Here is a 13,262-nt window from a genome sequence, read left to right as displayed (position 1 = left end):
TTCTGGGCCTCAGTCCGGGAGGGAACTGAAAGAACCCAATGGCAACTGTAACAGCGCTCCAGAGGGATAACCAAATCCAAAGTACTCGTAAATCCTGTGAAGAAGTGGCCAGGCTGAAGCCAGCCCTTCAGTTCAGAGTAGATTGATGAGGTACAACAATTAACACCAAGCGTTACATCTGACAAAATCCGGTAACTGAACTACTCATCACCTGTAGCTCTCTGCATGCCCCTGAATTGTCCGGCCAAAGCCCAGACCTGAACCACAGAGAATATCTGTAGAGACCTAAAGATGGCAGTTTCACAGACCATCCAATCTGTTCTTGAAAGGATCTACCAGGAAGAATCAAGGACACAGATTAACCCAAGACGACCAAAGGAGAGGCAGACCTTTGCAAATGAACGTTTAGTATGTTGTGTGTAGAATCTGACACATTCCACTTGTGTTTTGTCTTGCAGCATTATCCTTAAATTGTTTTCTAAAATGTCATCCCTTGTCTTCTATAACCAGAACCAATTATCTTCTGTGCTGGACCACCGGCCGTGCTTGGACCTCTATATCTCTCAAAAACAGAAACACAGCTGCCCTTTCAGCTCTTTGTAGTTTTGCTTATTTGAAGCTAATGTACTTGCACTTCCTTGTCTGGGGTTTGTACCTTCAAGGTTGAAAGCACTTAATTGGAAGTAAATGACATGTAATGAAATGTTTGAATCTATCCTCCTCTTCTCAGGTTTCTGTGGTGGAGAGGATGTTGTGTGGCTCAGGATCTTCCTTTTAAAGTTGGTAATGTCCTTCCTGATCATACTTTTTATTTATGCGGGCAATTTACCTAAGATTGTTATCCTGATTTTCAATATTCTAATTTTAATATTGCCTGTTCTGTATGCTACACACGATATCCTGTGTGTCTGTCCTCTACTGCACAGTATTATGGTGTTTTTGCTTGAAAAATGACTGAAATGGTTAAGTTTTAATTTTAAATCCAATTTGCTGGAGCATATGCTGTGCCGTTGCTATATGCTATTACAGACACTAGGTGGCACATACAGATAGATATTTTAAGGTTGCATCCATGGCCATGAATAAGTGAATAACCTAGTAAAATAAGAGATTAAATTACATAATATAACTATGTAATTTGGTTTAAATTTACTCATTAAAGTGTATTCAAAAGAAAATAATTGTTGGTAATACAAAAAATACTAGGTGCTACTAGTAATGGTAAATAATGCCTTTAGCCTCTTTAAATGTAAACATTTTATGAATCTTTAGGTATTATAATATACCGGTATTCTGTATAATGTCCTTTGAGAACATATATGCTCCATATATGTTTCCATTTACACCCATCTATCATCTACCTTGATGAATAACTTTCAGTGAAATTCTCAAGTGTGTGTGGTGTGTGTGAAAATTACACAATATCTCTTTTTCATTGTTGTGACACAGATAGAGTTACATCCGGATTAAAAACGCTCTATTTGTATTTTCACTAATTCGAGCCAGATGTTTCCTCCAGCACCGGCCTGCTGTCACTCAATCCGCCTCGGACCAATCAGAGCGGGCCTAAACTAGTCCCTCCCTGCAGAGAATCAGAGGCTCGGTGGAGAGGAGGAGAAGTCTCCGTCTTTCTGCTGGCCTCTCTGAGTCCATCTGTAGCTCTCTCCTTCTGCTCCCTCTCGTAATGCAGAGCTGCTCACTCACCCCCAGCTCTACAATGGAGAGAGGGGTAATGTTGGCGGTGTGTCTGCTGTGCTGGAGCTGCAGCGTGTGTGTGGTTACAGCAATCAAGAGAGCTGATATGTTTTCTTATGGCACTTTGAGTGGAGATTTGATCTTGGCAGAGGGCGACGATGAAACCTCCAGAGTGCTGTCCCTGCCCAAACCCTTATTCTTCTACGGTTCCCTCTTCTCCCAGCTTTATGTAAGTAGCCACGACTTCATTAACACTCATTTGTATGCTTGTTATTGACGTCTTTTAATTATTTTCAAAAAGTTAAAATGTAGCATTTTATTTATAGTGCCAAAGGGAACGATTTAATAACTTTGTTCGGCCAAATGTATTCCCTATGCTGTTTTTATAAATATTTATGTAATATTTATTTAACATTTCGTGCATGAAAAGAAATCTTAACATTCTGACGTCATTATCAATCAAGTCAATTGATACTCAGCAGACGAAAGTCAACTGGTAAATCAAAATGCATTGCACTTGTAATAACTACTTTCTTGATTACTTCTATTCCAGTAAAAGTAACAATACTTCACTATAAAATCACTCCATTACAAGTCAAAGTCCTGTAGCATTCAAAGTTGCTTAAATCAGATTCTAAAATTACTAAAAGTACAAGAGCTCATTATGCTGAATAGCCCTGACAGTGTATCACTAGAAATTTGGACAGCGATGCAAAGTAACTTTACTCAACTAATGTTTTTGAGTACAAGTAGCCTAATTATATTCACTTCTCTTACAATTTTTAGATTTTGAGGTACTTTAATTTTAATTTATGCTAATACTAGTCCCACCATTACCAGCTGCAACCTTACAGTAATGTACACATTAATGCATCCGTAGTTATAACACAATTAGATATATGATTCTGAAATGAGCCATTCTGCATAAGGAGAACTTTTACTTTTTATTTGTATGTTTTAATGTTAAGGATTATATAATGCCATATGCAAGCAAAGTACAAGTACCCACGATTTTACTGAAGTATTTGTAACAAGCTGTTTGCTCCATTCCACCATCGATATATAATATATTAAGTGAAGTGTTTCTTTGCATCGCACATTAGACTGCGTCATGCTAGAGGAAAGCCAGTATTATGGTGTGTGTGTGTGTGTGTGTGTGTGTGTGTGTGTAGTTGAAATGTTTTTAACAAATAAATACTCTGGCCCCAGAGATCCTTGAAGGGGCCCCAGAGGTCCTTGAAGGGGTTCCAGTGGTTTATGAGTGGGATATAGGGGTTCATTACATGGTTCCTGGTGTCAGTGAGACCGTTCCAGCAGCGCCCACTGAGGTTCCAGTGGTTTTTGAGGGGATACAGGTTCATTAGGAGGTTCCATCCACAATGGGGTTCCAGAAATTTCTTAGAAGATTCTGAGTTTTTATGATGGGTATTGAAGTATTCAGGGCTCCTAAGTGGTGTGTAGGAACACAACTGCTAGTACTCATATGGTGTCTCTCTCTTTCTCTGTGTCTCTAGGTGGCCACCAATGGTATCATATCAGCCCAGGACCTGCCGATGGAAAAGCAGTACGTTGACGACGGCTTCCCCACAGATTTCCCCGTGGTGGCTCCATTTCTGGCTGACATTGACACCAGCGGAGGGCGTGGACAAATTTATTACCGGGTGACCGAAACGCCCAGTGTTCTCAACAGAGTGGCCCAGGTCTGTTTGTCCATTGAAAGAAGTTAAAACAATCACAATTTTATGATTGTATATTACAGACTTTTGTTGTCTTGAAAAAAGGTGTTGAGATGAATTTTTTTCATTGTACTAAACTCTCAATTCTTCCTTTTTTCAGTTCTTCATCCATTAGTTCAATCCATTGTACACGCCGTCTTTCTGTTTTGTCTTTTCTTTTGTTATTATTTCCCTCCATCATTCATTCATCCATCTGCTCACCCAGGAAGTACATCGAGGGTTCCCAGATGCAAAATTCACACCCACACATGTTGTTGTTGCAACATGGGAGAACGTTGCCGCGTACGAAGAACAAACTCGAACCACTGGACCTTCAGACAAGGTAAGATGGATGGAGCGACTGAGAGCACTCGCTCTAGGACTCCTTGTCTGTCTGTGTATTGATTTATATCTCATCATGTAGCCCACAAGTATGTTTTGGGTTCTTGTGAGGGACACAATCCCAAATTCCTGGAGGATGTGCATTACTTATAATCAGCCGGGGGTGGGGGGGTCTATCTGTAATTCCTCTTTCCCTCCTAATCTTCCTCTTAACCTTTTCAAGGGGTCATAGGTCATCTTTAAGGGTCGTCTAAGTGCCCCCCTCCCGACTTGTTATCCCCTCCTCCAATTCACACACAGGTAGACACAAACATGCCTTGACCATTAATGCTCACATGCTCTGTTGGACTTTACCTCCCTCCCTATTTGTCTGCAGGTTCCCAGTGAATAACTGGGTTTACCATTAAAGTACTCCTCTCCAGCAACCCAATTTCACCTCAGAGTTTATTACATATTTTAAGAGATTTTGGCACAAAACTTAGATTTTTTTTTTTCCAGCGTGCTTCATTTTCAAGGCAAGCGGAATAACACTACTGAGGATCTGTATCTTGCCTCAGTGTGACTGTAGTAGTAGAGTAGGGCAGGAGTCCCTCCCCCTCGAAGATAAAATTAAAACAACTGAATTTGTCTGAGCATGAACAGATTTGACTGAGCTATGGCAGGAATTTCAACACAAATTGTGGCATTCCGGTGCTAATGGTTTTAAAGTACCTTAATTGCCTCCTGCTCCTCCTGTTGATCATGTTGGTGTACGGACCAAATCTGTGTTTTTATAACACTGCCATGCACCTGTCCCTTTTCACCTCATGCAGCACATTTCTCTCTCCGCTCACCTCTTCAAACTCTCCCGCGGACGCCTGGGGAAGCACGCCTCACAGTTTGAAAGACACTTTAATTTACATGTCTGTAATTTCCTAGGAATATGTCCTGGAAATAAGCATGTCATTTGACAATGATTATATGAAAAATAGCAATTTATTTACGCATAATAGAAACGTCATCAACTTGCCAACTTACTCCTTGTGATATCTCTGGACAATGACCTGCTCTATTCACAGATGGGCTCCGTTTAATGTGCGGTTCAACTGATTCAGACATGTGCATTCTCACACACAGCTCCTCTGGGTAATGTCTAAGTTCACATTTGCAGTGCATGTGTCAAGCCCCGGTGATCTTACTATGACATCACCAGGGTTATTTTCTTTCAAACTTTGGAAAGCTCCCTCCAAAGTTACAGAAGACATTATACAACTGTCTTCACAGGCTGAGTAGTACTCAAAGAGTAAACTAAACAAAAATGGCTGAAATTTCCCTTTTTAATTGGAAGTGTAACAGCAGCTTTGTATTCTTTATAATTGATACCAAATTCCATGGTTCTTTTTGGGAACTTTCCTAAGAAATCATTGACCTTTTAAAAAGAGAATGTCCCACCTATAGGAGCACTAGAGGCTTTGTTTGAGTTAGTCTTTGGGAATGGCTCCAAGTAAAGCCAGCCCTACTTAACTTATCGATCAAACAAACAGGGCTTTGTTTTTCCTGGTTTGTAGCATGTGGGAGGGAGCAATGAAGGGAGTGGTGGATTTAAGGAAAAACCCCAGGAGATCCCTTTGTGTGTCTCCTTCCCTCTCATCTGTTTGTCCTTCTTCTTTACTCTCATGGTCTGGTTTCTTTATTCTTGCTGATTGATCAAAAGCTAAACATCCAAATACTAAAGTGGGGATACAAAGCATTAAGGCTCTTACGACACTTCAGGCTCATTGGGATTGCAGCCAAATGGACAAATAAGTGATTAATCTTCTTTAGCCCCAAATATTGCAATTAGGTCTCCATTCAGTGTTGACCAAATGCTGATTAGAGGCTGGTATCCACCTTTGACATTACAAAGTGTTTTTACATTTGCTAAGAAAGGAATAGTTTGGTGTGTAAAGGGTCTGTGTGGCTTGTCAGATTGGAGCAGTCTGGGTTCCGGCTGGGATTTGCTTCAGTGGGTCTTTCTTCGGACTGATAGCATCTTTCTTTGAAGTGATTAGCCAGAGGTGCTGGGTGGGGTGCGTTGGGGGTTGATTGGTATGTGTGTGAGAACTGAATAACCTGAGGTGTGTGTTTTATCGGGGACGTGTATTAAGGGTGACTGGGTGGGGGAGGGTGCAGACTATTTGGTGTTTGGGGGTTGGATATGGAAATAAGAGGAGCGAAGGAAGAAAAAAACTGGAAAATGGAGAAAGTTCACATCCCTAAAAATGTGGGGTTGTGTTTTCTATGAAATTAGTGTTAAATAGGCTATTATCGTGATTGGAAGGTAATTGCTTTACTTGAAGTCTATAATACACACTCTGTCGTATCTACTGCTATGTAGCCCAATTTACTAATGACCGGAACCATTTACACAGAGAATCTGGCCTTCTGTATGCTGATGTTTTAAGAAGTGTTGAGCATATTGCTAATTCTTCTTCACACGAGGACACCTGTAACAGCCTCCACCTGATGTTGGTGGATGCTGTTACAGTGTTGGGGATTTCCTCCTCTGTGTCCCCCCCCCCCTTTGGGAAAATGTGTCTGACTCCAATAAAAAACCTATACTGTATATCCCTGCTCATTCGTTAAATTGGTATTACATTGATCCTAAGCAAGAGCCAAATAAGACGGTAAGATAAAGTCATTTATCTAATCATTTTTTTAATCCGTCAAGCATCACCTCCAATTTCCACCGGATGCGAAACGACTGCGGATCTGCTCCGGAACGGTCGAGTCATTAGGTTTCCATTAAAGTCAATGTGTGTATCTTTACGGACTGCAGCTGCGCCCCAGACTCCGTCCCAGGTCCGGCGATCCGCAGCCCTCCGGAGCAGAAACGCAGAGCTTCTGTTTTTGCCGGATACTGGAGAGCTCCGCATTAAGTCAGCACACGGCAGATACTGCGGGACAGGAAGTTGAGCACAAAATAAATAAAGCGTGCATAGGGCGGATCATATTTCCCTGCACTACATTTTGAAAACACAGCACAGAGTAGTTTCCTCTCAAACAAACTGTTGTTGGTTTGTGGTTCTATTCTACATGAATTTGCGAGATCTCGTGGGTCTTCGAGACTTCAGCTGTCAGTTATGGCCGTAGCCATTCCGCAACAAATCCGGACCTGGTGGGTATTGACGGACAGCGGAGCACGAAACCTTCACCAAACAGAAACGCCACGCTCGCGCGACGCAGCCGATGTGTGGCTGGCCAAGTTTTTCTCACAACAGACAAATAGTCAGAGCCTGTCCGCGCATCTCTTGTATCTCAATCGTGAGCACCGATCTATTCTTCCCCTCATCTCTTACACCTTGTTTCTTGGGCCCGCTCTTCTTCTCCAGCACTGGGACTGTTATCTTCACACAGCACACGCCAGGGTGGGGGCCACTGTGTTATGTCTCGGCCTCATTTGCGCTCACGTGAATCAGGTCATTCTGTTCCTGTTTCACTTGTTATTATTACTCAGTGTATTTTGCTCGAGACTCATGACCTCTAACTTACTCTATAGTTATGGCTTCGGCTGAACCTTCTGGGCAATAAGCATACACAAAACACACATTCCTATATTTATCCGTGAATAGTAAGTTCATTTTTCTACAACAGTTCATCTTCCACTCCCATGACTCTCATTATTCTAAGCAGGAGACATTATTAACTTCTCACTTGCAGGATGCTGCACTTACCTTTTCACCCACAGAAAAGGGAAGCAGTACGGTTTAACCACGATGTCTTATCGCATCATACCGCCCCACCTCTCCGAAGTTCCTGTCTTCCTGAAGGTGTATTTAAACTCATGCTGGAGGCGCTATGTTTAGATGAACCGTCGGATGGCACGGATGGCTTAACTAAAGCCTAGTTTTCACAAACCTCCAAAAGGAAACAAAACATGTCCTTATCATACAGCGGCCTAGATTAGAGATGCTTTCTATACATATTATTACATGAAGAAGTTTGAGTAATAGAGACTGGGTGAATATTCTTGTCCCCTAACCTGACTTATGAATGACCTTATGATCACTTTTGTCTCATCATGCCACAACATAGTGTTCCACCACAGGAACTCTTCCTTTATATTGCACATTTCAAATATCTTCATCTTCAGTTTTGGCCTTACAGATACACTATTATATATTACTAATGTTTTATCTAATTTGTATGTATTACTTATCTGTTTTTGTCTTTATTTGTACATATTTCTTTTCTTTTATATTATTATAGTTGTATGTGTCCTGATTGCACCGTGGGTCGGAGAGAAACGTATTTTCAATTGCTCTGTATGTCTGGCACATGTGCAGAATTGACAATGCAGTTAACTTTCGTTGTGTCACATGCGTAGTGCAACTGGAGCTGTAATGTTGCATGTAGGGTTGCAGCAGACGCCACTAGAAATGGATGGTGTCCTTTGAGGTGTTTTCTGGGTGCAAACGGCCTGACAGAAGTTTTACATGCATATCTTTATTTTTTTTGTATAATATATATTCTGAATCAAGGCTGACTGCTGATACTTTATTATAACAAATCAATCATCCCAATGTTTTATGATAGCACGCGTAGACCAGATATTACTGCACATGTTGTACCCTAATGATTTTATAATATATCCACTGTGCTGCATGAGGCCAGCATGTAACTGGTTGCCTCTTATGCTAGACTTATTATAATGTATGTTGATAGGTAAAACACCCTTGTCACATCATTATTGCTATTACTTAATGTGCAAAAAATAAACTTTTTTTTAGCCATGCTTGCAACGTAGCTCTATGGATGGCAATCTAGTTTTATTTGTTAGTTAGTCCACCACTTTCATCCAGACTAAAATATCTTAACTACCCAATGGATTAACATGACATTTTATACAGTCATTTATTGTTTCCTGATGATGAATTGCAATGAAAAAGTCAGAGGAACTTGGTGATCCCATGCTCAACGCCACAGAGCTGCTAGCATGTCTGTAGACTCAGTCTTGTTCTAATATTTTACAGTAGGTAAATTACCAAATTAGAAAATATATAACACCAATCTTATCATCCTCAATGCTAAATCCTGAATTGAATGGTCTGTACTGTGATCCCTGGTCTCTGCTACTATCTGGCAAACGATACAGAAGTATCCGCTGCCGTACCACCAGACTACAGAGCAGGTTCTTTTCTCAGGCTGTCAGACTCCTCAGCTCATCCTCAACACTAAGGTGGGTTTTGTTTCTTGGTTAGCATGAAGAGAACAACCCTGTGTTGTAAAAGGACAATAAGTGAATCTTGAAACCTTTGAAGCCATGATATGGAAACATTTGAAAGGAAATTGTACAGAGTGATGGTAAGCATGCCTTACCATATACACAATACTGCACATCTGTCCTCAAGTTCCCATCCTGAGAGCTTTCCTGTATATGAGCAGCAATCTGAAGTGGAATGTGATTTTACATTTGACCACAGTAGACCTTTTTTCTGATTTGCTCTTAACTCTCCCCTCAAGCTCTCTTCAAAGATGTAACTACAAAAAAGGAAAGTGTTGGTTGAACAGTATCTTACATGACTGCTGTGTGAATGTCAAAGGAGACTGAATTAATGAATATATGGACTCCTCTGGTGGATTCAGCCCTCACATTTCATTTTGCTTTCTGTGCTTCTCTTCCAATGGCCTCTCCTTTCTTCTTTTCTGCAGCACAATAGGAACTATTGTTTCTATTAGTGATATTTGTTGTTTCTGGAGGCTCGCTTGCAGTGACACAGGGGGCATCCCTAATATGTTCAACCTAGTTCAAAGCAGATTCTTACTGAAAGTCGGCTTTTAGAATATGTTTTTCTGTCCATATGTCTAGACCTGGGACAGATTCTGTCTATCAGTGACCATTGAGCTTGTCTATACCATAACCAGAGAAAGAAAGAAACAGGTTTGCATCACTTGGAGCTGTAAAGATTTATTTTGACAGCTTTACTAATTACTAGTACAGTCCTAGTGCTCTGGTTTGTAGTTGCGGGAAAGATTTTCATGTTCACAAACTTTTCAGGATCTAAGAAAAGCAGCTATGGTTTTATCCACCATGTGTTCTTTAGTTGATCAAAAAGGTTTTGAAAAGCTTTCGTAAGCCCTAAAGTTGTACAATTTCCTCAAGCTTAAGAAGAGCAGGGAATCAATTTGCGTACAGTTGAAGTTCTAAAAGGAAAGCCACCCAAAACATCGGAGCAGGGACAGGCTGCACGCTGGCTCAGTGGTTAGCCCTTCTGCCTCACAGGGAGTTGGCACTACAGAGTTTGATCCCCGGCCCCGTCAGGGTCTGTCTGTGCGGAGTTTGCGTGTCCTCCCCGTGTTTGCGTGGGTATCCTCTATATCATCCTCTGGTTTCCTCCCACTATAAAGACATTCATTATAGGTAACTGGGTCTACGGTTGAAAATTTGCCAACTGGCTAAAACTGGCATATTTACATAAGTGTTGATTAATGTGCATTGTCCGAATCAAATAAATAAATCTAAAATTCATATGGGAACAGTTAAATACTGACTGGACTGTTGCTGGCCACAAGCCTGGGCTGTGTGTGTTTTGTGTTTTGTGTGTGTGTGGCGTGCCAGTTCCCACGCTGTTGGCAGTTCCGTTTGTAGCACTCTGGTGAGGCTGGCAACTGGCCTGCAGCTGCTCTCTGTCTCTCTCTCTGCCTGTTTGCAGCTGTGCTGTGGCCAACAAGCTGGAAATACGGTGACTAACAAACAAGTGTAGGTCATTCATCTAGACCTTCCTCTATCTCCGTCTCTCTCTCTTCCTCGGGATGTTCCAGGCTTACCAAAGTGGGATCCAGCTCTAGATATTTTAATTACTGTTGGGTCACATATTTGAAGGGCAGGCAAGCTGAAAAGTCAATTAAACGACCTTCAGTAAGGCAGAGTAGACTAAACTATGTAAAGACAGAGTAAACCAGACCAACTAATAAACCAATACCAAACCGCGCCAAACTGAGGTAAACTATAGTGAGACTAAACTAAATGGGACCTGAAACGTGTGTGCTGCTGCTGTAGGGTACCCTCAGCTATCTGAATGAACTTCCTGTATATTCAGTTAAGCTGTTGGGTATTTCCAGACTCTTAAACCCCCACTGTGGAGCAAATAAACCTTGCAGACTGATGATCTTATCACCTAAACTTTAAAGGACTACCCTGACAACAAACATTTGTTGGTCCCGGAGACAATTAACATCTGTGCTTGTGTGTGGTTGCTGTAAAGAGTGTGAGGACACTCTTTTAAAAAGGTGTAACAAAATGCCTGTAGGAAGGTCGAGGTGTGTGTGCGTGCGCGTGTGTGGTAGGGTGGGGGCTTGTCGGAGCACACACTCTCATACGTACTGAGCTACACACGGTCTGAAAGCCTTTGATGTGTGTTGGCTGCAATTTGTTGTCTTCCAGCTGTGAGTCTGTAAAGCAAACCAGGATTACTTTACACACACACACACACACACACACACACACAGACTTAAACGCAGTAAATGACCACACAGAGGGATGGAGAATTTGATATTTGGGTAAATGTGCTCATTTAGTTTAGACGATTGATACCACTCTTATGTCTGTAAGCTAAACATTAAGCTCGGGCCAGCTTCATAATTACGGTACAAACAAGAGAGTTGATTTCTATGTATATATCGCAAAAAGTCAAACCATTCCTTTTATGGGTATGAACTTGAAGGCAGCGTTTTGCAGCAAAAGGGCTGCAGGTCAGAGTTGAACCCGGGCCTGCTGCGTCGAGGAGTAAACCTCAAAATATGAGCGCCCGCTCTACCAACTGAGCTATCCACGTCCCAAAGGTAGCCTTGTGTATCAGTTTCTTTATCCTTTACACATTACAATTGAACATTGCCATTTTTAAATGTAATCACTTTGTGAAAAAAAAAACCTTTTTTAGAAAAATCTGAGAGAAAAACACACAGTCAAAATATAATTGCATGGATGTGGATGGATGGAATGTGTGTGACTTAAGCCCTAGATTAATCCCCCAAGGAGTCCAAACACTGGTGGTGATGACCGATGATTCTGATGAGGTGAATGAATCTGTGAAGACTGACAGCGATGGGGAGGTGGAGGTGCCCGTCGCCATTTGTGGCAATTTGCACCAAAACGACAGCTGACAACAACAGAGAGGATAACATATTTAAATAGTTTAACAGCAGTGAATGTACCAGGCGCATTACAGCAGCGTGAAAGTACTAAAGGCAGAGAGAGAATCCTATTTAAACAGAGGCAGCAGCAGGATGATATGCAGATATATGACTTTATTAATCCCCAGATACAAATGAAATCAACTGCATGTTATGTATGGCCACAAAAATAAATCACGAAAGGAACTTGTCATCACATGAGAACTTTCTTTTGTTGACTTAACTTAACATGTTTAGATAAAAAAATCTGCCTCTTTTTTGTCTCTCCATATTTCTCCCACTGTAAACCAGACCTATGGCCTCTCTCCCATCTCTGCCAACCCCCCCGCATCCTTTCATCTCTCTTCCCTCGCCGCCTCCTCCCAGGAAAAAGGAGGGATAGCAGGAGAGACAAATACAGACATTTAGAAAGGATATTAAGGACAAAGACAAAGCAGATCCCCCCCTTGCAGCTCCGGCCTCTTCTCCTCCTAAAGACAGAAAAAAAGAAAGACCCCCTCCTCAGTAATTAGGTAGAGCCTGGAGGCTACAAAGTCCTCCCCGCCCACAAACGACAAAATAGCTTAAAGATGTTGATGTAAACAATTAGGAACACACACATATACGTTCACAGGAGATGAATATAGGTGGAGAACATCTGTGCATGCTTGTATAAGTGTGTATGTGTGTGAACCCCACTTCTCACATTGTAACAATGTCTGGTTTACATGTTGAAACATCATTGTGAAAGATGCCCAGACACACAGGAAGACAGCTGTGGAGATCAACATCTGGGGTGGGGGTTTAGAGGCAGAGGTGTGTGTGTGTGTGTGTGTGTGTGTGTGTGTGTGTGTGTGTGTGTGTGTGTGTGTGTGTGTGTGTGTGTAAAATCTGATTGTGTCCCAAAGGAAAACATGGGATCACTTACAGTCTTCCCCTCATTCACCAAAGCTGTGGTTTGGGGAAGCATATAGGTGTATAAATGGAAGTTCCTCAAATCCACTGTTTTAAAAATAAATGTTAATGCTTATTGAATTCATTTATTTCATCCTAATTGTGAAAAATAAAGATGTTTGGAAACTGGTTATAAATGTTTGTGTTGGATGTTTGGATACTCAGTAGATTAATAATTTATTAGGGGGAGAAGTCTCAACATGAATCCCAGCAGAGGAAGAGGAGGAGACCTAGGGAGGTGGAGAGGGAACGAAAGAAGAGGTGTGAAGTTTAAATATGGAGTGAGTGTTAGAATAATTTGAGGGTCCACTATGAATACACAGGAGGTGATCTCATCCCTCTGACACTAGTAGAGCTAAAAATGACTATTAGATCATATCTTAATTGCCAGTAAGCTGCTAAACTTTCTGCCAACAGGGGCAGAAA

General features: G+C 41.5%; 1 protein-coding gene and 1 long non-coding RNA gene across 8 annotated transcripts in view; one reads left to right on the top strand and one right to left on the bottom strand.

Moving 5' to 3' along the window:
* LOC117939325 overlaps positions 1-8,207 on the bottom strand; it is a 29,906-nt gene extending 21,699 nt beyond the window's left edge. The window contains exon 1 of the long non-coding RNA XR_004655557.1: positions 8,196-8,207. This is a non-coding gene — a long non-coding RNA (uncharacterized LOC117939325). The remainder of the gene's footprint in view (positions 1-8,195) is intronic.
* The window catches only part of nid2a (nidogen 2a (osteonidogen)), a 44,572-nt gene continuing 32,864 nt past the window's right edge, over positions 1,555-13,262 (top strand). For 5 of the 7 annotated variants that reach the window (XM_034864371.1, XM_034864370.1, XM_034864372.1 and 2 more), the window contains exons 1-3: positions 1,557-1,924; positions 3,210-3,395; positions 3,637-3,753. In XM_034864371.1, the coding sequence (XP_034720262.1) occupies positions 1,685-1,924; positions 3,210-3,395; positions 3,637-3,753 (543 nt within the window). In that variant the 5' untranslated portion in view covers positions 1,557-1,684. Of the gene's footprint in view, positions 1,925-3,209; positions 3,396-3,636; positions 3,754-13,262 lie in introns of all 7 variants that reach the window. The other 2 variants (XM_034864367.1, XM_034864368.1) reach the window with 1 other exon arrangement.

The sequence above is a fragment of the Etheostoma cragini genome, chromosome 24, assembly GCF_013103735.1.
Source record: "Etheostoma cragini isolate CJK2018 chromosome 24, CSU_Ecrag_1.0, whole genome shotgun sequence".
Taxonomy (NCBI): Eukaryota; Metazoa; Chordata; class Actinopteri; order Perciformes; family Percidae; genus Etheostoma; species Etheostoma cragini.
Note: the sequence above shows the minus strand (reverse complement) of the source record. Positions and strands in the feature narration are given on the sequence as shown.